Below are 23,535 nucleotides of genomic sequence, written 5' to 3'. Positions count from 1 at the left end.
TCCGAAGAGAAAAGATGTTTATTTAATCTATATAGAAATGATGCAATATGCATCTCCAAGGGGGACAACTGTGAGACAAAAATACTTTGGTACATTTAAAATTTCCAAGTTCCACAAAATTATTTTTATGAAGAAAGCTCCTGCACGTGTTTCAGGAAAACAATTCCTTCAGATTTTGCGTTCGACTGTGCCAGTTTTTAGTTTTTTTCTTCGTAATTTTGAAAGAGCAGAGCGAATACTGCTGCTTCTTTGAATACTGCACAGTGAAAATTGTAATCCGGGCTCACAAAAATCCTTTTTTCCTTTTTTTTGTAAAAGAAAACGCATTGTTGAGCTTTCTGTAAAATAATAGTTCAGTGACGGTGTTCAGATGATGCACAGTATAAAATTGTTACAAAAAGGCATATGTGATTTACAAACAATTCAAATTCTACAATACAAATATAACCGAACATTATGAACTAGAGTCCAGTGGTAGTTCTGCAGAAGACGCCTGCTACTGCAATGAGCACAATGGAGAGAGACGTCAGGATGTTTAGAAAAGAAAAACTCATATGTTCTCACAAATCCCACTAGTAATCATTAATCTGAAAATTTGATGTTCAATTTCTACTCTATTATGTCATTGTCTCAGCAATGAAACAACTAGATACTGTATCTCAAAGTTTACAATATCAAAACGTTAGTCAGCTAAAAATATTTCCTCCTGAAATGTGTTGCAAATGTAACTGCAGTACTTTGCAACAATAATAACAAATACTACAATAAAGGTGAAATGACATATAAAGTGCAAAGAGAGGTTTCAATAAATGCACTGGGACTGACTATAGTAGTCACACAGGCAGTGTACAAATACTCTAAAAATGCCACTTCCCTTTTCTCCTCATTTTTTCTTCCTTCCTTTACTCGACAGTTTTCTGGATGGATCTTTGTACAAATGCATTTCTCACAGTATTTGGCCAAGGCCTTGTTTAACTTGTAACTTAAAGGAGGTCAAGCAAGCTTAACTCTACACAGTGCATGTTGCCACTTGACATGTTATCTATATGTTCTCTGAGAGATGTGGGTGGCTCCCTTCCGACGCTAGTGGATATACATTCATTTTCATTGTGGGATTAAAAACAACACAATATCAGAAATTTGCCGACAGCAACGAGGCTGCCACGATCGCCTCGGGGTGGTTGGATGTTTTCTACCTTATTTTTTTTTCCCGCGATGAATTGCTCATTTAATTCACTAAATTTATGAGAAGTGAGAATTTCCTCTTGTCTTCTATGACAACGAAACAAAGCAAATTCCTCATCTCTCCGGAATCAAAAGAAAAGGGGGTAGTAAACATTGAACATGTTCTATCTCAAAATACTGCCTAAACTGAGATCAGTGCCAACTACAGCAACAACAATTGTAACATCGACAATATCAATATAGTAAAAAAAAAAAAAAAAAAAAAGAAGAAGAAGAAGAAAAAAATTACAAGAGAAAAAAAATTACAACAATAATATATAACTCTCTTCATAGAAATCAAACCAGGGTATCTCTAATGTGAATATATTGGACAATGTAAACCTACCATTATCAAAGTTAGCAAATATGATAATAACACAGAAAGCACATGAGTCTTATTCCTCTCACAGAGAGCGCTCACATCATTGTTTCTACAATGGTGTGGGTGGGCTTGATCAAGCCATTGTTCCCGTTTGGGTCCAGGGGCTGTGTCACCTCGCTGCCCTTCACGTTGTACTCTTTCGGGCGAGAGCTTACGCCTGACTTCGCCGGGGCTGCCACTGCTTTGATCCTCTGAGGGAAGGAGATGAGACATTAGACTAATGATCATCCCAAACTGGGCTGGTTTCAGGCAAAAAAAAGTCATATGTGTTCACACCAGTGTCGAAGTGTCGTAGAAATACAAGGCTCTCTAGAGTAAGGGAACCATTTATGATTTTGTGAAATACAATTAGACAGTTCTCAAAGCTAGATAAGTAGATAATGTCTGCACATTAAACATGGAACAACAGCTAGCCTCCAATTAGCTTAGCATAAAGCATGGAAGTAGAGGAAGACAATTAGCCTCATGTACCAAATGACTGCAGCCTAGCTAGAGCTTCCACTAGCAAGCTAGTAAATGGCAAGTTGTTGCAAGAACATGCTAATCTGATAGCACACCTTCTTCCTTCAGAAGGAAGAAGGATATTTTTAAAATATATATATATTTTATTTGCCGGATTGAGCTCAGGATGTTCTCTAGATGTTCTCTTCAACATTTTTCAGATCAAGGCCCCAAACTGAGAAGAGGTTAAGTAGGGACCCCCTACCTACTATAGGTCGTCTATATTAAACTCAGCCTAGTGCTATTTATAAACACACAGTATTATTATCATTTTTAATTTAATATTAAGCTATCCCTTATCCCTTTACTAAAATATGTGTTTTTAAAGAAACTTAAATGTGATGGGGAAAAATTAAAAAGATATTAAAAACAAATGTCTAATCAACCCAAGACCCCCTGCAGTGCCTCTGCGGACCATGTTGGACCTCTGTAGTTTGAATGCAAGTGAGTGTTTACCAACATTGGCAATTAAAGTTACTTATATAAGAACTTAATTAAGAGCAGAGGTGGAGGAAGACTTAGGGGATAGCTGAGGGACACTCGTGTAACTGAAGAACCAGGGGTTATGTTTGCATTAATGCTCATAATAGAGTGGCCCAAATGTGATGAGCCAAACTTACCCTGCTGTCATTCAAGGCCAAATGCAGTTCATATAAGGTTGACCTGTAGAGGTCTGGCAACTGAGCTCACCCTCAGTAAAAGCTGTCAGTAAGGACGATAATAAAACTACAAATGTGGGCCACATCTGAGCCAGACGCTACTATTTGAGTAGCCTTTAGATCTCTAATTCAGTCTCTCTCAGAAATAGTTTTACATTTTATACATTTTGCATTGTTCCGATGATGTGAAGTCACTAATAAACTGCAAATGTACAACTTGTCTTTTGACAAGGCCAGGATAGCATTTTCCTTTTGTCTGCAACACTCACGCTAGGCTAAGCTAACCCGCCCCTGGCTCTAGCAAACAAGAAAGTTTCCTTTGCAATGCGCGCCAGCTCACCTCTATCAGAGGTCCCTCAGACTGCAAGATCTTGATAACCATCACCATGGGGATGCAGATCATGGAGGACAGAGCCAAAACCCAGCCCAGACCGATGGCCCAGTCAGGGTACTCATACACCTTGTTATAGGTCAAGGGCTTGTACTTCACCAGGGAGAAGATAAAGCAGCCCTAGAAAGCAAACACATGCTGAATTTAGTACAATGTGCCCCATGACCATGACAGTTCAACTATCAACAAGTCATTAACAAAACCTTCCAACACAATAAAGTGAAACTGATCTCTCACCATGCAGAGGACAGGAGTGATTATGGACCAGCTCCACTTCATCCATGGGTTTGGTCTGTAGCCAATCATGTCCTCAACTGCGTCATAGAAATTGTCAACACCTGTCCAACACAAAGAGAATATCAGTACATTGTGTCACAGCAAATACAATCAAAATTATACATGAGATATCATTGGTCTGTACTGTACATTTGTTATTGCAGAACGACCTTTATATCGCCCTGCAGAAAACAGCAGGTTTATGAGGCCTTATCAGCGTCTGTCTCAAATGGCAGCCTATATATTTCCCCTTGGTCGTGTGATTTGCTGTTGCACAACTCTGTGCCTGTAATCTTTCAAAGATCATCAGTTTTGATCTACTTTCCTCAATCCTGTTGACTGATGAGCAGATAAACAACCCTAACACCCTGTCATAGGGAATTAGATATGGGATATGGGAAAATAGAATTTCAGTCAGAAGGTGACGATCCCTTATCTCTTCATTTTAACAGTTTGTCCTCTTCCCCAGCCAAACTTTAGTCAATGCTCATGGGAATTTTAGTATTTGGATTTCTGGACTTGGACATTTCTCGTTCAAAAGTTCATCTAACACTAAGAAAATCTTAAAAAGGGGAAAACAGATTGGAGTGTAATACACTTCTCGGACCAGAAGCCTCCACTTCGCACCTCTATTGTTAACATGGTTCGACCCTTTGAAGGATCCCAACCCACAAGTTGGGAAGCACTGATTTAAGACACAGAGCCTCCATTGTCCACCAACAAAAAAGTCAGTGAGAAGATATTCTGTGTGCTTCAACCACAGCAGCATTAGCAGGGGCGATGCAGCCCCACTCTCATTCCATTTAAGGTTTTTCTCTTTCGCCTCAATGTTCCTCCTTCATTAATAATGTTATAATCTGGTGGGAGGCAACTCTGGACGACCAATCACGTTCTCCCCTTAACCTCAACACCCCCCCTTTGCAGTTAAACTTATTTACTACTGACTTGTAAAAAAAAAACCCACAGGAATACTTTTGTTTACTACTACAGAGATCATTTGAGCCGCCTCTTTGACCCGCTCTTCTGGATCATTGCTTTGAAAAATGATACAAACTACAGAAACCTGTCACATGCAGACTTACCATAAACCCAGGCTACAGCAATGCATTCAAAGAATGCAACCCACAAAAGGCACACACCACTGGCTGCATAGTAGTCAAACAGTTGAAACACATACATGCCACCCTGGAAAAGAAATAAAGAGAGCGGCATTAATTATCTCTATTAGGAGAGAAAGTCAAGAGATACAAGGGGGCATTAAAGCAGGGTGGGCTGGACGCAAGAATGCTGGCACCCCACCAATAGCAACAGAGTTCAACAGGTGCCGAGACGTCACTGAAGAACAGTTAACTACTAAACGGAAAACAGCATTCCAAATTGTTCCATTCAGACACGCAGGATGTGAGTGGTGAATGTGGTAGGAAGCCATATTTGGTTGTAACAATGCAGCTGCAGACAGGCAGTGGAAAATCTGTGGCGTTATCTCTGATGTTGAGGCGAATGCAGCCTCAAACATCAGCGAATGCACAGAGCCTCTTCCTTTTCTAAACAGGATAAGCAGCCGAAGTAAAGAGCGCAGAGGCTCAGTGAAGTGGCTCTTGTTGAACTTACTTTCGTTACCATGGCGAGTCCCAGGAGGTAACTCATGAAACACATCACGGCTATGAAGATCTCTCGCCGGTAACCCTTCCTGAGGAGGGATGGGTACAAATCCACAATGGAGGTGATCTGTCCTTCCACTTCAACAAACTGTGGGGGACAAAAGCAACTATTAAGTTCTCAAAGGAACAGAAAAATCAGTGTCTCTCTTTCTCTCCCTGCAAGCGGCTCTTGTTTTGCCTCAATAAACCAGTGATTAGAGAATAAGAGCTGTCTTTGTTGGACAGTAATGAGAATTTAAACTAGGCTCCTCTTTGCAACACTGGTTTGTTGCTACCAAGACACAACAGAAACAAAATAACAATGAATCACTGTCTCCGTCTGCCTGTCTGTGTGACTCGTCTTGCTTCCCCATGTCTCCACTTTGTCTCAAGCTGCATAATGCCATAACAAAATTAAGAAATATGCTCCTATTTGTCAAAGTTCAGTGTCTTCACACAACAAGAGCATGGACCCCTCTGTTGCACAATAATAAACAAAAACCTCTTACATAACAGTGGCATGTGCTGTATGTCTATGTGTGAGCGATGTTAACAATATATAGCATTCAGGAGTACGCATTTGCATGAAATGTATGGTCACATTAAGCCCCCCCCACACACACAGCATGGAAATTTCTCTCATGGAAATAGCCGCACATGCATTAGTATTTACATGTGCTCAAATTTAGAGCATCGACCTGCTCTCGCTTCTGCTGAGATGAGTAGCTGGCCATGTGCAGGACTGAGTTAGCACAGGGGTAGAATTACACTTGGAGGCAGGAAATGCGATACAGCCGGAGAATCCCTCGGGCGTACACTTGTGTTTTGTCTACTTAGATTATCTTGTCTTAATCAAAGCTCTGCCTCTTATCAAAGCTAGATGGAAGCTTGCATGGAAGCTATTATTACTGAAGTTTTACTCGCTCATTGTGTGGGAAACATCCAGCAACTTCTAAAAATCCATTTTGTGGTATTACAGGGCGATAAAGGGGCTTTAATCCGCACACAGCGCAGTCGAGTGAGGTAGTAAAGCACCTTGGTGGTCACACAGGGCTTTTCTCGTCCGTTGGTTATCTGATATCTTGGAGACGTCAGATATGGACCAGAGAGACACCAAATGTGTTTTACACATTGAGACTGGCAGGAGCCAACTAACCCCTGGAGGCCTGGGAGGTGTCTTTCTGAAAGTAATGAGCGCTACATAGCTATTCTGTGTATGGCTTGGCGCTGCAGTGAAAAAACACCAACCTGGCTGTCGAGACCCAGAAGCAGCAGCATGATAAAGAAGAGGATGGCCCACAGGGTTGGCAGCGGCATCATGGACACAGCTTTAGGGTAGGCGATGAAGGCCAAGCCGGGACCTGGAAGGAGAACAGAGTGGGGAAGGGGAGAAGGGGTAGAAGATCGAATTAACATTTCTGTCTGATTTCAAGTTGGACGACACAGTGCTAGGGGGAAAATAATGCACATACTGAGCTAGTAGCTGAGAAAATATAATTCTAATGCAGCAAGAAGAGTGGCTGTGAGAGAAGAAATGCTCTCCTTAAAGATGTCCTGTGTGTGTTTACTTGCAGGGCAAACAATTTATACTACTGTGCAAACTATCTTTAGCTACTATTTCTACGTTCAGCATTATAGTCAAGTGTACACTGGTCATGCTATAAATAGGTTCTGTTCATACTGCACATGTGATATTCTATCAGCACATATAACAGTTACATACTTCCTATTTCATCACAGCATCATTGGTTCATCTGCATAGGTCTGAATATGTAACACTACGTTTTGGTACTTACTGCGCACAATGCCAATAAAGCTGAATCTAGTCTAACCTAATCTAAGCAAAACAGACATGGAATTTAGCAAAGCCGTGAAACGATTCAACAGGATGTAGTTCAATAGTAAGAGCGTCAGACACAGGGTCAGCAATCACATAACACATGGTGCCTCAATTCAACAGCTGAGCAAAAAAACTGCAGGTCATTTCTCTAGAAAATGACAACTTGTGAATTTGGGTTTCCATATATGTATGATGGAATATGTATTTACCCTCTAACTTGCCATCTCAGAATTGCCTCCACTGTCATACAAGTGTAGCTTGAGTTTGTGCGATTACGTTCGAGATGGCAGTAATTTTAACTGAACAGAGCGAGCATGCTAAAAGGAAGCCGCGTCTCCTTCAAAGTCCGCACAGAAAATAGAGGAAGAGAGGAACAGCAGCGGGGGCGTCCGCCTCAGAAAATCCACGGCTTGTTAACGGGACTGGGCCTACAGCACAGTGCCGCTGGTCAGAAATGTCACCCGAGGGTGTGCATACAGTAAAGTGCGGTGCCAATCTTCTTAGCAAATGTCCCCTGGTCAGAAAGACGTAAAGCTACTAAATGACCGGAGCAGGTTGAATGTGGGACACCTGTAGCAATGATGATGGCTCAGTACATCGTAGCGCAGTTCACTGTGCCCCTAAAAAAAACACAGCACTTGACCAATGCGATGTAACCTGTCCCCATAAAACGTGGAACATGTTTCCAACTGAAATAAATCTCTCTGAGGCTTTTATTCAAGGAGTGTGCAACTGCCGATTCCTCTACATTGCAGCATCATAGTTTCTGGGACTTAGGTAATTTACTTGAATTCCTTATCATTTTTATTTGCTTTACGTTTCCAATTGTCTCTTTTTTTTTCCTACTTTTTTTTTTTGGCAGCAGCGCCCACCATCACTGCTGCCATCACCTTGGACCCTCGTACCTGACTCTGCCACATCGGCAATGTCCACCCCTTGTTCTTGTGCCATGAAGCCCAGGACGGAAAATATTGCGAAGCCAGACACAAAACTGGTACCGCTGTTGAGGCCTCCCAGCAGCAAACAGTCCCTATGTCACACATATGTCATGGAGGTTGTTAATGAACACAAGCGGAACCGAAGTTCCCATTTTCTTTTTTCACGCAACCGTCTCTGACACAAGTTGCTGTCACTACTACAGTCCCGCCGCCCCGCCCGCCCCGGCGGAAACACCACTCACCTGTAGCAGTTGTATCTGTATTTGTTGTAGCTCCCCAGGGACGTCATGGCGCCCAGGCAAATGGCATAGGAAAAGAAAATCTGGGTTCCAGCGTCAATCCACACCTAAGGAGACAAAGCCAGGAGAATAACGCTGTTTAAACGTGGCACCATTCTAATCCCATGAATTGTTTTCGGATTCAAACTATGTCTTAAAATGAATGAGATTTCCAGTTCCACTTGACACCTAAAGTTAATATTTGAACTGCGTTACATGTTTGAAAAGTTCTGTATAAATAAAGTTTATAATACAGTGCTTTGGAGCTAACACTGCACAAAAGTAAACTGCACTTTTCGCAGGAATGGTGCCTGTTCAAACACATTCACAGGGGCGGCAGAAACAATTGAACACGACATTAGCATTCGTGATCTCTGATGCGGTGGCATGGTGAACTCATTAATAAAGAAATATAAGCATTGATAGGAAGGCATGAGCTGGCCAACAGTTAATATTTACTCTCAGAACTAAAAGTAAACTGGGCTATGATGAACTATGATAAAAGATGTTATAAATCATACAAGCAGACACCCAGTATCAGTATTAAACTTTTGCATCCGGAGCTATGGTGTAATTTGTTTGTTCCTCATGGACATTATGCACTTTACAAAGATGTTTTTAAAATTGGTTACATAATTTAAAGAAACAAGACAGTTAGCTAAGCTTAGCTATGGTAGTGTTTGCTTCCTGTAGTTTCATATTTTTTATATTTACAAATTTCAGGTATGAGAGTTGTATTGATCTCACCAACTAACATTTTGTTTAAATATGCAAAGACAAAAAAAGAGAGATATGAGCTGTGACACCGTGACAGAGTTTTTGATCCTACCTCTGGATCCTGTAGGCGGGTTAGGTTGGGGTAAAGGTAAAATTTAATCCCCTCAGATGCCCCAGGCAGGGTCACGCCACGTACCAGCAGCACGATCAGCATCACAAATGGGAAAGTCGCTGTTATGTACACCACCTGATCGGGGAAAAGGAATTATTAGCTAAAACACCCACGGGTTCAGGGAACAGAACCTATTACTTCTTGAGTTTTTGTCGGTACATTTCACAACAATGAGCCTTGTATTAAACAGACAAAAGAACCCACTAATACCTCTTAATAAAGTTAATAATTTGCCTCAAAGAGCTGCGCCTGTCGGCCGCGGCCCAGTGTCTCCCCTGCTAGCAGGAACAAAGACAGAACTAAGGATCGTCAGTCGAGTGTGTGCAGCTGACAGTGTGTCTGGCCAAGAAGTAAGATCCAGGACAACGAGGAGGCTTGTGTCTCCAAATCCAATATATTAACCTTGTTTCCAAGCAGGTGGATTTTCTCTGAGCAACAGTGTTTTGTCACTGGGCGGCCGGGATGAAACATAAAAGCCCAACAGCATCCAGACAACACATTAAGCACAGGATGTGTCTACGTCTCAGCACTCACTTTCCCAGTGGACTTGACTCCCTTCCAGATACAGAAGAAGCAGATAACCCACACTGCCAGGAGACACAGGGCCAAGTCCCACTTCAGGGGCCCTGGTTCCTCAATCCCGGAGGAGATGCTCAGGACATTGTGTCTATGGAGGACAACAGGGAACATAACAGGTTAACAGAGGATTTCATTGTTTAGATTTTCAAACACACACACACACACGTTTTATGTGGCAACTCAAGATCACAAGAGACCCATAAAATAGACAATATATAAAATTAAAAATTAAACAGGGACATGACTTGGCCTATTACGCACTTCTGCAATAACAAACTGCCGATAACAACAAGAGAATAACGCTGTTTAAACGTGGCACCATTCTAATCCCATGAATTGTCTTCGGATTCAAACAATGTCTTAAAATGAATGAGATTTCCAGTTCCACTTGACACCTTACGTTAATCTTTGTGCTACGTTAAATGTTTGAAAACTTCTGTACAAATAAAGTTTATAATACAGTGCTTTAGAGCTAACACTGCATTAAAGTAAACTGCACTTTTCGCAGGAATGGTGCCTGTTCAAACACATTTACGCAAGCGAGATAAAGAGGCAGTGTAACTTTAGTATATCCATGTGTGTGTGTGTGTGTGTGTGTGTGTGTGTCAGTTAGGCATGCAGTCAAAGAATACTCACTCCCAGAACTCAGTTACGGGGGAGGTAAAGTTCGTAATGTTGGCCGCCAGCCAGAGGGTCTTGTTCTTGCGGACTGTGTCCTCTATACAGTGTACTGTGTTCCAGGGCTGGTTGCATTTGGCCCACGGGAGCTCTGGCTGAAAGCACTGAAACAGGTAGTAGAGTCCCCAGGCCAAGATCACGATGTAGTAGATGTTCAGTAGAGATACGATCACGATAGAGGCATAGCCGATACCTGGAGAAAAAATACAAAAAAAAAACAAGATGGACAACATTTTATCGTTAAGTCATGACTTTAACATTTAGGCTCCGTTGTTGTTGTTGTTGTCGTCGTAGCTTTGTACACATGGAAGTATCAAAACAAGCTGTGAACACGATATTAACATCCACTATCTTCACTTTCCAAGTTTAGACGTCAGTCTTCTTAGCACATAGGTCTATTTACACATCCAGCAAATACGGAGCAACTTTGTTATCCAACTGCTCCTTTGAACTCCGTTTTGGTCTCCACCCGCTAATTAGCCCAGTTAGTAGTTTGCTGGTGCTTTCTGTGGCCTGATTATAGGAACTTTTTTTTTGTTTGTTTTTACTTTGAATGGTTTAACTGTATTGACTCTGGAGAGTGTGGTCAGAGGTGAACATGAGGACTTTCTTTTAACTTTTACATGGGACTATCGCGGACAAAAGGGAAGGGTCCATAGCTTGACTCGATTATATAGAGTTGTAATGTCCTTCGTGTTATTTTTAGATGACTTTGCCACGAACCCGCACTCAGAATTCCCCGGTTCCCTTCCACTGCTACAGTGTATTTTTAAACTCAGCATCTCTGTTGCCCCCACCTCCTCCTTCCCACATTCTGAATGCAAACTGATAGACAAGTCATTACTTTGACAGGTGTTCGTCGACCACATGCTGCCGTGGGCTGAGTTAAGTCACTGATTGGGGAAAAAAAAAAAAAATAGGTGAAGGAGGCCGAAACAATGAGGCGATTAGCGGTAGGCCGGTTTTCTGTGGCCATTTCGGGACTTTCTCTGCTGTGCCAGACGCCGCACCAGATGGACAGACAGCAGCTTCAGCGTTCTTTGGAGTGGCGGAGACCTCTGGCAGCTGCCAGAGATCCGGTACCGCACAGTTTCCTCTCTTTTCATGTGACGTCCCTCGTGTGAACATGAGTAAGGGTGTCACAGCAGCTGCGGAGGGTGCGGTGCCTCCCCGGTTGTCCACAGCTGTCACTCAGAGGTGGAGGGCAGCAAATTAAAGAGGCCCGAGAGCGTCCCAGGGTATCAGTGGCTAGCATTTATAATGTTACATAAACTAAAAAACAGTCTTTTAATGCAGACCTCCCGAATGCAACCGTACTCCCCAGACTCAGTTTCCATGGCAACCAAGAACTCAAGAAATCTGTCCGTTGTACAAAGTGAATCTAAAATCCAAGGATAACTTGAATGTGTTTTGAGCTTTTAAAAGTACAGCGTGTGCATTTGTGTATTTACGCGAGTGTGCTTCAAATATCACTCGATCTCCATGTTTCTCCGTCTGCAGTCATTCCAGTTTTTTTTTTATCTCCTGCTTTGCTGTGGAATGTTTTTTTTTTTTTTTTGCGTCACACAAATCAGACTAATGAGGTAAGGCTGGTCCAATTACCCCGGCAGAACATACTGATGAACGCCGGACTGACACAGGAACAAAATCAGGGCGGACATCTTGTTCAGACAAATTAAGCTTTTACTCTGCGTTAAATATTAAATGGTCTTGTCTGGGAAGATTTGCGCTGTGATGCAGAACCTCTTTTGAGTTTTTGTTTTTTGTTTTTTTTTTCTCAGAGTGAAGATGTGTCAGTGTTAGGACTGACCAGTGAAGATGGGGCAGAGCTTGGCCCAGCACGTGATCCCTCCCTCAGAGGTGTACTGGCCCAGCGCGACCTCCAGGAAGAAGACGGGCAGGCCCCCCCCAAACAGGAAGATGAAGTAAGGGATGAGAAACGCACCTGGAAGCAAAGGAATCAGTTCAGAATGAGACATGTTTGTGCTCTTAGCACTACACCACGTGATCTCAGCCGGTATCCTCAACCTACCTCCACCATTTTTATAACAAAGGTAAGGGAAGCGCCAGACGTTTCCTAATCCGACAAAGCCTCCGGCCACAGACAGGACGAAATCGAGCTTACTGGCCCACTTCTCCCTCTGAGGAACCTTGCCTTCAGCCTCGTCTTCAGGCCGCGTGCCTGGGCTCTTCCCCGGCGATGGCTTCAGAGTGTCCTTGTGAAAGTCCTTTAAGCATTGGAGCTTCTCCTTTTGTGCCATGCTGCGCGCGGTTGAAAAATAAAAAGCAGAGACAAAGACAGAGACAGAGGACAGAGGTGAGAGGGATAACGTGCAAATAGGGAGGAGCATTAGGGAGATAATGCTGTCCCCTGATTGCGTTACAGCTTGCTGTGTGAGCACATGATAAACGGCACAATGCTGTTAATCTTCCTAATCTGAGCAACTGATGCATGGAGGTCGTTCAGACTAAAAGAATGGATCTAATTAGAAACAGGGAGCAGAAGTGAAAGAATTTAAAAGGAAGAAAGAGAAACAACTGAGAACTTCTGTATTAAAGTACATAATATATTATAAATTTCAGTAATTCCGAATCCGATTCCCAGGGTGACTCCCACCTTTACATCATTTGAATTGCCACACCTTGTTCCCTGTTTTTCAGCTTCACTCTGCGTGTCTCAGTTTGGCACATTGTCACGGAAGAAAAAGGAAGCGAACGGCGGTGGACGATACGATACGCGCCTTAAGGAACCCCGAATGAACCTGACCGACAGTTGTTGAGGTGTTTGTACATATGCCACAGTCCCAGCCGCGACTCAGTCCGCTATGATCCAAGTATAGAGACGAAGATAGGGCTCTACATTCCTGAAGCGCTCTCTCAGGAAGCTACAAGAGCTTAGGTTTACTTGAGTGTTTACACTGTAAACCGTCTTTCCAAGAAAGACGGGATTTGTTACTACGCGTCGAGGCATCCAATTTCCCCGCATGAGCCGGAGAGGAGAAAAGTCACCCTAATAGGACAGGAATAACTGTGGAAGTGATGCCAGGACTGACTTAAAATTAAGATCTCAGCAGGCATGCATGACAGAACAAAAGAGCAACAATGAAAAAGCTGTAATTAATTGTGAGATATAAGATTAATGGGCCTTTCTTCTTCTGTCAAAGAGGGATTCAGCAGGGCGACGTCAGGTATTTTCTCCCATTAACCCTTTCAGGGTTCTTCTTGCCACAAGATAAATGTAGTGGAAGTTCTGACAAAAGAACATAGTGTACAGAGTGAACTCATCTGGGTTTAATGACTCTGTTGTTGAGAACAACTTAAGAACAGCAATAAAGACGTGGAATGCAAACAACAACACCAATTATAAACGGTTTGTAATTACTTGGGGTAACGCCTCATGACAGTGATAATAAGAACTTGGACACTTTAACCACTCAATCACACTACGAGGAAGATTCCCTGAACCCTCTTCCTCTTACTAGGAATTACTATATATATATATATATATATATATATACACACACACACACACACACATATATATACACATATTTCTCCTCACTTAATTAACACTGTGTGCACACTGTCCCATCATTCCCTCGATTTTTTTTCTCTTCCCGTTATGCATGACAAGTCAAGTTGAGGCGCTTTCCATTCTCAAACCGGCTTACATAACTGGATCAGTTCTTGCCCACACTGTCCCTCATCCCACTTCCCTCTCCCCCTTTATCCCTCTCCCCTCTTTTAACCCTCGTCTGCTCGGTGTGCGGTTTCACCTGCCTGCGCGGCGTTAGTAAGCTGTATGCTCACCAGATAAGACACTTATCCTTGGGGTTTAAATCAGGCAAACTTCACATACTTTGTTTTTGTTTTTTTTTAAAGACAGAAAGAAAATAAGAAATCGTGGGACACTGCATTTCCTCTTCTTGTCAATACGAATGGTAAAACAGGAACAAGACAAATCTGTTAAAGCTTTTTAACAAACAAAGATGCAACAACAAAGCTTTCCTCTGGTTTTGATTTGATTCCTTTTCAACCCATTCAAAGAGAAAAGCAGCATGCACACCCTGTGAAATCAAGCCGGTCTAGCAATGCAAATGAGAAAACTTACATTTCCTTCATGGCTGCGACTATGTATAGTGTTCCTCTCGCTCAGCTGTCACCATTCCTCTGTACTGAATGCCTTTATGCCGATCCTGGCCACAAGAAGTGAAGCTGACAGCAGTGCCCGCCCCTTGGCTAAAGACAATTAAATGCAAAGTGGAGATTGGACGCAGCCTCCCTGTGACAGACAACTCAGGTACCAACGTGGGAGACTGTAAATTTCCACTACTCCCTGCCCATAAACACACGCACCACAGCCAAGTGGTGGGGGATGAGTGTGTGTCACACAAGCAGGGCACGCACACACTTCTTATTCATGCTGGAGACACAGAGGACATTTCAGAGGAAGAGAAAGCCGAGCTGCTCCTTTACTGGGGGTTGGTCTTGATTTATGATCTAATGCGAGCGGAGAAAGTGAAGGCTGCGCTGAGTTTTAGTTTTTAGCTGGTAAAACAGCATCGAAACGTGAAGCGCAGTTTCACAATAAGCCCCTCGTACCATCAGCGCACCACTTCTGAGCATGTACGCGTGAAAAGAAAGCTCTTTATCATTTCCACCGCGCAGGACATTCTTCAGCACCATCCTCTGTCCTTTCATGACATGAGTTTTGTTATCTGGAAAATGTAAGCGTGTACAGTATCAGCTTATAACAATGCCTTTTAAGGTAATGTGTCCCCTAAGCTTGTCCACAGCCTGTTTAGATACCACTCACTGCTCACTGAGCTCACAATGCCTGGACAAAGACTGGCATGCAACAGTTACTTAAATCTGATAAATTCCTCTGCAGGATTTACACGGCAGAATGGGGGATCAGTTGATGACGCGCTGTCATTTTAACGCTGCACACACATGAACACTTTAGTCGCGTCTTACCAGCAACATATTTTGTGTCATGTTGTGCTGCGCTTGCCCAACCTTTGACTAATATTTTGCATGAGAGCAGAGGATTTACATACTGCCTCAGAAAGAAAGCGCGTCCAGAGCGTCAACTTTGCAAGCACAGAAGTCAGTCTTCTGCCTTCAAAGAGCAGTTTTCCTGAGTTTTTGCTCTGAAATGGACGCATCAGGATGGAAGAATTACATGGATATAGGTTCAGTGCAGTATTTAACAGAATAACTACGCTTACGCAAGAGCTGAAACGCTCAGTTTAAATACGATTGATCGCCTCCCGTTTATTTTTAGTTATTTATTTCTAACATTGAGTTTGCATTTTATTCACGCTGCAGTCATCTATGAATGTCACTTTTTCACAGTGAATAATATGCAAAGTTGCTGTGAGTACCATGTACATGGATTACTACTCATTTTTGCAGATGGTCCTAAGAAAACCCCAGCACGTCCCCAGTTTGGACATTTTATTTTCAGTACCTGCAGATAAAAGAGGTACAGCGACCCCCTAAGACATTTCTGCCGAGCGGGCGGATTGGGGTTAATAAAGGACACACGTCAATCAATCATATGATGGACAGGGCGAGATGGAAGAAGCTATAAGCTGATATAAGCTACTAAACGTCTTAGTTTACCAGACCTAAGTCAGCAGTCCCCTGTAAGGGGCAAACCAAACGTTTATCCAGTATTTAATTTGGTGGATGACTTTATGGCACACCTGTCATCACTTGTTGCGAGAGACGACAAACATTTTTCTCCAACATCGCTGGTCGCTGAGAGGTCCGGGCGCGCCTGAACGCATCACGGCAGGCAGCCGTCCAAAATGATCAAACAGAAATCAGGAAGGCTTTCTTATCAGGTATAAACACAGAAACCGGGTGCAAAGGCCAAAGCGAATCTTTTTTTTCGTAAGCAACACATTATTTACTCAAGCTGTGTTTAAAGTGGGGTTAAACCACGGGCTTTTTTTTTTTTTTTTTTTTTTTTTTTAGCGGAAGCATCATTGACATAAGGTCTCAGCCTCATGACAAAATTAAGGAAACCAAATCGTATGCTTGTTTCTTCTCAGAGAAAAAATAATCAACACACTATGCAATACCAAAAGTTAAAAATATGTGTTAAAACAGAAGACTTATATATGGATTGTTGAGTTTGTGGCTATTATCTCACAATAAATCATTATCAATCCTCGTTTATTGACTTAATTACACGTGAAAGAAAAATACCAGATTACCTGTCCTTTTACTTTTACAAGGCAGTCTGCTGTTACGCTGATTGTGTCAGTCTAGTCTATGTTTTTAGTGGCGTGTGCGTGAGAGAGCATTGTTTTCTATGAGGCGGTGCGCGTTTAATATCAGTTTGGTTTGAATGGAAAATCACCAGCTTCTCCATGCTACTGCTTCTTAAAGGGACAGCCTCCCTTCACCTGTTCCTCACTCACGTTGATGACACTCACTGACTTATAATAGCTGGCGTTTACATAATTGATTTGCATTCTTGTGCAATAGCTATCAATAATATGCACATTGCAGGTAGTTAATATTTATATGTTCGAGGTCTGATAAAGTTCGAGGTCTGATAAAACAAACAACAGCTGTAAACGTGAAATGTTGTATATATTTTATACACCGCTTTCTAATTATCTTTTTATGTCTTTGTATGCTCGAACTTTGCTTGCTTATCAGACCCCCTAATAATCCAGTGTTAAAAATTAAGCTATAAAAATCCTGTTGGCAGGTGGTAGTATAGTGACTTTTGGACATTTGGAAATAATAAATAAATAAATGTCACCAGAGCTCTATAACACAAAATGCAGTTGTTTAGTCAGTGGTCCCAAGCCGATGGTCGCAGTGCGAGAAGCATTGAAAGCAAGCACCCAGTGTAGCTACAGTAGTGTGATGGCCACCATGTTGGTAGAAAGAGGTAATATTAAGAATCTTGATACACCGTGTCGACAGTCCAGTGTCCACAGTCAACTTACCAATGGGCGCCCCTAAAGTTATACGGTGCGTCACCAGCTGCACTGGTGTGACTACTATCTGAGATTTTATCTTTCTGAGGATTTATTATGTTGAACTGATAGTCCAAATGAGATGGACGGGGAGGTCACTCTGATGATAAGCATGTTTCAGGAGATGCCAGCTCATGATGACTGGTCGCAGTTCTTCCTATGTTCTTAGCTAACGGTGGCGGTTTTGATTGGCGAATACAGAGTACCGCCACCTGCTAGTGTGAAGAGTTATTTCCTTTCGTGGAGGTGCACAATGTGCTGTATGTGCCAGGAGGCCATTGGGTGTAGTCTTTGCAGCACGTCCGAGTGTGTTTGTGCCTTAATCTGTGGCAGTTCTTTGTTGTGTCCGTACCTCATGGCCTCGAACACATCAATACTGAGAGTTGTTCCTCACAGTCCAGGGGATCGCTTGGTTTGACACCAGGCAAGATGGATTGTTGTGTGATATTGTGACCACATGAGTCATGAGAAATCCATCTTTCTTCCCAGTGTAGGAGTAGTAGGAGTAGTAGGAGTAGTGTGCTGAATGATATTTGGTAGAGGTGTTCATCCCACAAACTGTGGTGACTTTTCCTCGAGCAAACAGATACTTGATATGAAGTGTGGCCACTCATGTTCCGCACAGGCTGAACAAATCATTTCACAGAAGACATTTTGACATGCGAGAGCTGGAAAAGCACAGGCGTGACAAACAGCTCAGTTCCATTAGAGCCATTGTGCGCTGTGTCAACAGCAACAGCAGAAAGTGGAACTGGTACATCTCTGGGAATGGAGCGTTTCTTCATCATTTAAACTGGTGCTTTTCCAGTAATGATGCGTCTCCTGTGAAAAGACAAAATCACTTCTTAACCCGTGTCATTCATAATGGAAACGCTTGCAGTTCAGCTTGACCTGTGTTTAGTTGTGATTAACATTAGCATGCTAATGTGCTAAAGATGCTGAATAATAAACTTGTGAAATTAACCACTGAAATATTTGAATCCATATCTGATATTATGAAAGCGCCGTTTTACCATAACATATATGGCATCTCACCCAGTGCAGCCAAACAAATTGATGCATATAGTTCACTATAGTGCAGTCTTAATCTGGAGAATCAGTGCCAAACAGATGGCACAGCCACGTGTTTGTATGTCATGTATGGGAGGTAAAGCTCTTCTGTGGTTGTACCAAGATGGCGCCCAGTAAACACAAACATGGTATTTATATTATGGATAAAAAATAAAAAAAAACTAGTAGCAACAGAGAGGCATTTGTATTAGGATCAAGTTTAACTATGGTTTCATGGTCGCCATATAATGGTAACTGGTGTTTCAAAAACAGGAAGTGAATATGTGTTTTTGTTAGAGGCACTGAAGCAAAGGAATTCATTGAGCAATCCTTCTTCTTACAAATTCCAGGACAGACTAGACTTAATTTTAAGCTGCACCTGCTTTGACGTGCGCGTTTCCTCATCAGCCTTTCAGGAGCTCTCATGTGAGTCTTGTAAAGAAAGTAAAGTGTGTTTCAAAGCCACCCCGTCCCCCTGAGTTTCAGCGATTGTTTCACACTGCAGTGAACAAAAAGCTCTGTCAACAGGACAACTGCCTTCTGGTGAGAGTGAAATGGTGAGGAAACAGGAAAGTGACTGGGGAGGGAAAAAAAGAAAAAAAAATGCAAGTTTGGGCGCTCACTATTTGTAACTGTGACAAAGACCAACCTTGAATCTAAAGTAGCTGAACACACACAGGGTGACAGGAAGGCTTTGTCGAGCTGAAAACGCTTACAGAGAACGCATTCAAAGCATCATGATAAAGTCACCTTTATAACAGATGTTGAATAGTGACGTCTTATTTTAATGATTAGAAAAGAAATTAAAAACTTTGGAGATTTGGCTCTAAACAGGGTTTGTGAAAGGCAAGAGGACCAACCAAATTCCACCTAGTTTTAGGTGTTAAATAAATAAATAAATAAATAAATAAACTTGCTCATTCTTTAGTTTTGAAAACTAAAATGTGATTTGGAAGGTTTTAAGGATTTTGTTTGATATAAATACCATCTACCAACTAAACTGAGAATATTGTCATTAATGACACAAATAGGGCAGTAATGGTTATGTTGAGATAAATTCAAGCTTCTAGTTCTAGTTAACAAACAGTTTTTTCCTCCTTCCTAACGTCTGCGCTACGGTTAATTGAAAAACATGTTAGCTGGTTAGCACACAGCACCTGGCATGCCTTGCAGTAAGGTTACAACATGCGTGTGTGTTATAAACCCATGCCCTGTCATTCTCGTACCAACCTTGGTGCATGTATTCAGAGACGTCTGCCTGACTGTTTACATTTGAGGAGTTCGAGGGCAGAGGTTGTTGTCCCGGATAGATTTAGCCTGTCTTTTGTTAGAGGTCTGTCTAAGGGCAGAACAGTCACATGGTGCGGGTAAATCCTATCTCACATGCAGGCGCTGTTGGTGTCTCTCAGTAGAGTTGGCCGTGTTCTCTACTAGCAACCTTGTGAATCACCTCAGGTGAAGCATTATATTGTACTGTACACAAACAAAACAATGACACAATGAAGGATTGAAGTGAGCACGTATGTGACCTGCAACCGCTCCTGCACCTAAAATGACCTTTCCGGATGCACAGAATGCGTTGTGATTCGCCAGATAAAGTCACTCTCAGAGTGCGACAAAGCTGACTAATGCGACCACTGCTCCTCTCGTCTGTGCCGTGGCAGCTAATGCTTCAAGGGAGCACGTAAGGCTTAATCCCATATTACCGTGGCTATGTTAAGTGTAAGCATCTGACTGTCACACTTCCAAGCGAAGCATTCAGGGAGATAAACAGAATTCCTGGTTGATAAGCTTGAGCTGCAATCGGTGTTTTTGAAACTTTATAGGCGTCCGCAGCCCCGACATTCGCGGGACGTGGCTGTGAAAATGCCGGGGGAGAGCGGCCGGAACGCTGAACCCCTCTCACGTCAAGACAATCCCATAAAGAGATCTTCTTGGCGGGAACTTGCCGTTCAGTTTGCTGTGTGTGTAGTCTTTACACTGTCATTTCTTACATAATGACTGGCGGGGACTGCTCTACATTGGCTCAAGTCCTAAGTCTAATGTCTAATGAAATGTAAATGCAGCTTTCTGCAGTCCCATACTAGGTCTGAACATATATGACGGAGACAGAACACAATGCCTATATACGCTGAGTCTGTCGGGATCAAACAACATTGTTTTTTAGGCTTATAAATATATAGAAAATTGGGGTGTAAGATGTAAGAGAGACAAAGCTTTTCAGGTCAGTCTCTGGCTAAGCATGGGCTTACCTCTCACCCTCTCTTTCTCCCGCTCTCCGTTTCTCTCTCCCTCTCTCTCTGGTAATCTCTCACTAATAGCAAATTAGGAAATTGGCAGTGACAGCAGCAGTGAGTTATGTCTTCTGTCACCTGGGAGGTCATATCTGTGCTCAAGGTCACAAATGTGCAGGCCCGTCCATCACAGAACAACAGTTATGGTCTAGGGCAGACATCATGTTTGACCACACAGAGCAGGAATACATTATGTGCAGTACGTACACTCACCTGCCACTTCCTGAGGTGCACTGGTGAAAACAAATGTATTCCAATATAACCCTCCAACATTAAATCGTACCTACATGGAGCTTATATCAGTATTTGTTTAAAATAACTAAGAGAGACACTGATGCAGGTGTGATTTTAGAGCCTGCAGTTTGTAGAGCTGTTGAATCGCATTGTGGTGTACCGACACGTTTCTATTATCTAGGTCAGAAACAACACTTAAGTGTTTCATTCAGTACAGTTTAATAGCACCACAAAACACATCCTCCAGCATGATCGTTCTGTCAAATTTTCACAGTTTTAAAATGAACTGAACATTATAAGAACCATGAAGCTAATATTTAGTGCAGGACATCGTCATATTACAATGTATTCTATTCATTTTCACTGGTGTACCTAATGTTTCGGCAGTGAGTGTATGTCAGTGTTGTCTGGTCTTTGTTTTAATGTATCTTCCTCTTTTAAATGCACTTGTTCTCTGTATTTGTGCAAATACACTTACTTAAACGTCATGTGAAATATAATTATAGTGAACATGTGGAGGCCGATCTGGATGACAGAAATAAAAAATAAAAGCTACATTATGGAATATAATGGTATTATCATGCACGCTTTATTATTATTTCTACACAGAGGAAAGACATTTCCTCCCACCGCTACTGCTAAGCAAATCAGCCGAGATAAAGTATTCAAATAAAGGTGTGAAGTTCTATGAAAAAAAAACAAAACAACAAAAACAAAGTCACCACACATCTTATTTGCTCAGGTTATTGACTTTATGTCTGGCCACCTGCGGCTTGCTCCATCTGCTCCAGCACGCAGCGAATCCTACATGTGTGCCACATATAGAGTAACATCGAGGTGAGCATGTTGGAAAGAAGTCCGGACAGATGGTGTGAGTGACACAGTCCTGCATGTCCCGAACACGTCATCCGTTTTGCACCTGAAGGGACATTTGATAATGAGGCAAGATAGCCAGGCCAAGATAGATGACATCCCCAGAATAAACCGCAGAGTACTACAGCGCAGCTGCCATGTTGATATTGTGATCAAATCTGCTTCTAATGATCTGACCACTAAGTGCAAATTGAAAGCGTTTATTCGTAGGCGTCGACGTGGATGAGAAGTTTGTTGTTTCTCCATTTTCTTGGTCGAGTTCTGCCCTTGCAGATCACTGCAGATGTCACAGTCTCATTGAGTCACACAGTGGCATGACTCAACAACATGGGAGCTTTTCTTTTTTTTTTTTTTGTGGAGCTGCGCTGTTCACATGACAGAAATATGAGTCACAACTTCAACAACTGCAACTAGAACAAGTCAATCCTTGTAACCACTTTGAAAAGGAAGTGATTATTGTAAGTGTTTGAGTGTGCCTTATCAAACAATAAACAGCAAAAGGTCATGTTAACATTTAATTATGCGGCATCTCACTGATCAGTTCTCTTCCAAATCAAATCAAATCAATCATCCAGCAGCAGGAATTGTCAAGTTAAACCTTGAACATGTCTAAACATGTGAACTGTTCAAGAAGATATCGTCGAAAAACGACAAAGAGAGGTTCTGATTACTTAGATAGATAGATAGATAGATAGATAGATAGATAGATAGATAGATAGATAGATAGATAGATAGATAGATAGATAGATAGATAGATAGATAGATAGATAGATAGATAGATAGATAGATAGATATAGCAATGTACAGACACTGAGCATACATTCAATATAACAGGAAAAAAACCCAATCTTCTATTAACACAATATATACAAGATAAATTGCGAAGCCGGAATGTTTTTGCTGTTGTGGTGGCCACAAGATCTTATTGTGAGTCATGTTAACTGGAAACGAAAGTGTTGTGCAATCCAGGTAGTGAAAACAAGATTAAGAGTAGCCGGTGAGGCTGAATAGGTCTGCGTTGAGCTCAGTGGCGGTTAAGTGTATTAGCGGGCGAACATTTGTGCTAATTAGCACAAAACACAATGTAGTTGAGGGTAATGGCAGTTTAATTCCTCTAGAAGGTACTTGATCACGAACCAGCCCACTGGATCGTAACATATTCAGTAGCACGGACAGTCTTAAGACTACAAATACCAAGCAGGACACTGAAAGAGCATGGCACTAAAAGAAAAATCTAATCAAGTAATTTGGGTTAATTCTCTGAATCATTCCACAGCAATATTTCATGGGAAAAATAAGACACTTGTACTGCTGGTAACGCTAAATAAAAAGTCATTCGTCCTCCTTGTATGTCCCACTAAATCACATGGCAACTGATAGATTACATTATTCTATAAAAGCCAAATATTTCCAGCAGCTGGTAGCTCTGGATGTAAAATCAGACAAGCAGCAAAATAATTAATCTTTATCCTCTTGAACAACGCATGCCTGTGCAAAGTTTCATCTCCTTTCATCCAGTATTTGTTAAGATATACTGCCAGTTAATGTCAAAGTCTTGCTTTCAACTAGATCCAAGTCCACAGTTTTCAGGCTTCACTCTGTCCTGCTCTGACCTGTAGGCCTATGTGTGGGGGACGAGGGGGGGCTGAATAGGAACTAAAAAGGTTTGACTTGTAAAGTCTCCAGGGAAGTGAATAATATATGTTGAGAAATATAAGTTATTCTTGTACATTGTCTAAATAGCCATTTGTCTTAGATAAGTCGTAATAAACTGGACTTTCCCACCAAAGATTAATGCTTGAGTT

The 23,535-nt window shown here is 42.0% G+C and overlaps 1 protein-coding gene across 2 annotated transcripts; it reads right to left on the bottom strand.

The window, feature by feature from the left end:
* On the bottom strand, positions 1–16,611 carry LOC125005080 (sodium- and chloride-dependent taurine transporter-like). 2 transcript variants are annotated; one of them, XM_047580063.1, is made up of 14 exons: positions 16,503–16,611; positions 12,308–12,537; positions 12,086–12,220; positions 10,234–10,468; positions 9,553–9,685; positions 8,959–9,093; positions 8,094–8,197; positions 7,819–7,943; positions 6,322–6,434; positions 5,045–5,182; positions 4,516–4,618; positions 3,395–3,495; positions 3,107–3,277; positions 1–1,797 (listed from the first exon to the last, which is right to left on the bottom strand). In XM_047580063.1, exons 2-14 carry the CDS (start codon positions 12,534–12,536, stop codon positions 1,642–1,644), a joined length of 1,878 nt encoding a protein of 625 aa, XP_047436019.1. In that variant the 5' UTR covers position 12,537; positions 16,503–16,611; the 3' UTR covers positions 1–1,641. The 2 variants fall into 2 exon arrangements, with proteins under 2 accessions (XP_047436019.1, XP_047436010.1); XM_047580054.1 differs by lacking the exon at positions 16,503–16,611 and adding an exon at positions 14,387–14,558.
* Positions 16,612–23,535: the final 6,924 nt, after the last annotated feature.

Source organism: Mugil cephalus, chromosome 1, assembly GCF_022458985.1.
Source record: "Mugil cephalus isolate CIBA_MC_2020 chromosome 1, CIBA_Mcephalus_1.1, whole genome shotgun sequence".
Lineage (NCBI taxonomy): Eukaryota > Metazoa > Chordata > Actinopteri > Mugiliformes > Mugilidae > Mugil > Mugil cephalus.
This window is presented reverse-complemented; position numbering and strand designations above follow the sequence as displayed.

Bases quoted from the DNA above. Each gene is read 5' to 3' on its own strand.
- LOC125005080 (XM_047580054.1), bottom strand. The intron at 8,198-8,958 runs GTAGGATCAAAA...TTGTCTCCTTAG, and splicing joins CCCGCCTACAGGATCCAGAG to GTGTGGATTGACGCTGGAAC. The intron at 3,496-4,515 runs GTAAGTCTGCAT...TGTGTTGGACAG, and splicing joins TGCTGTAGCCTGGGTTTATG to GTGTTGACAATTTCTATGAC.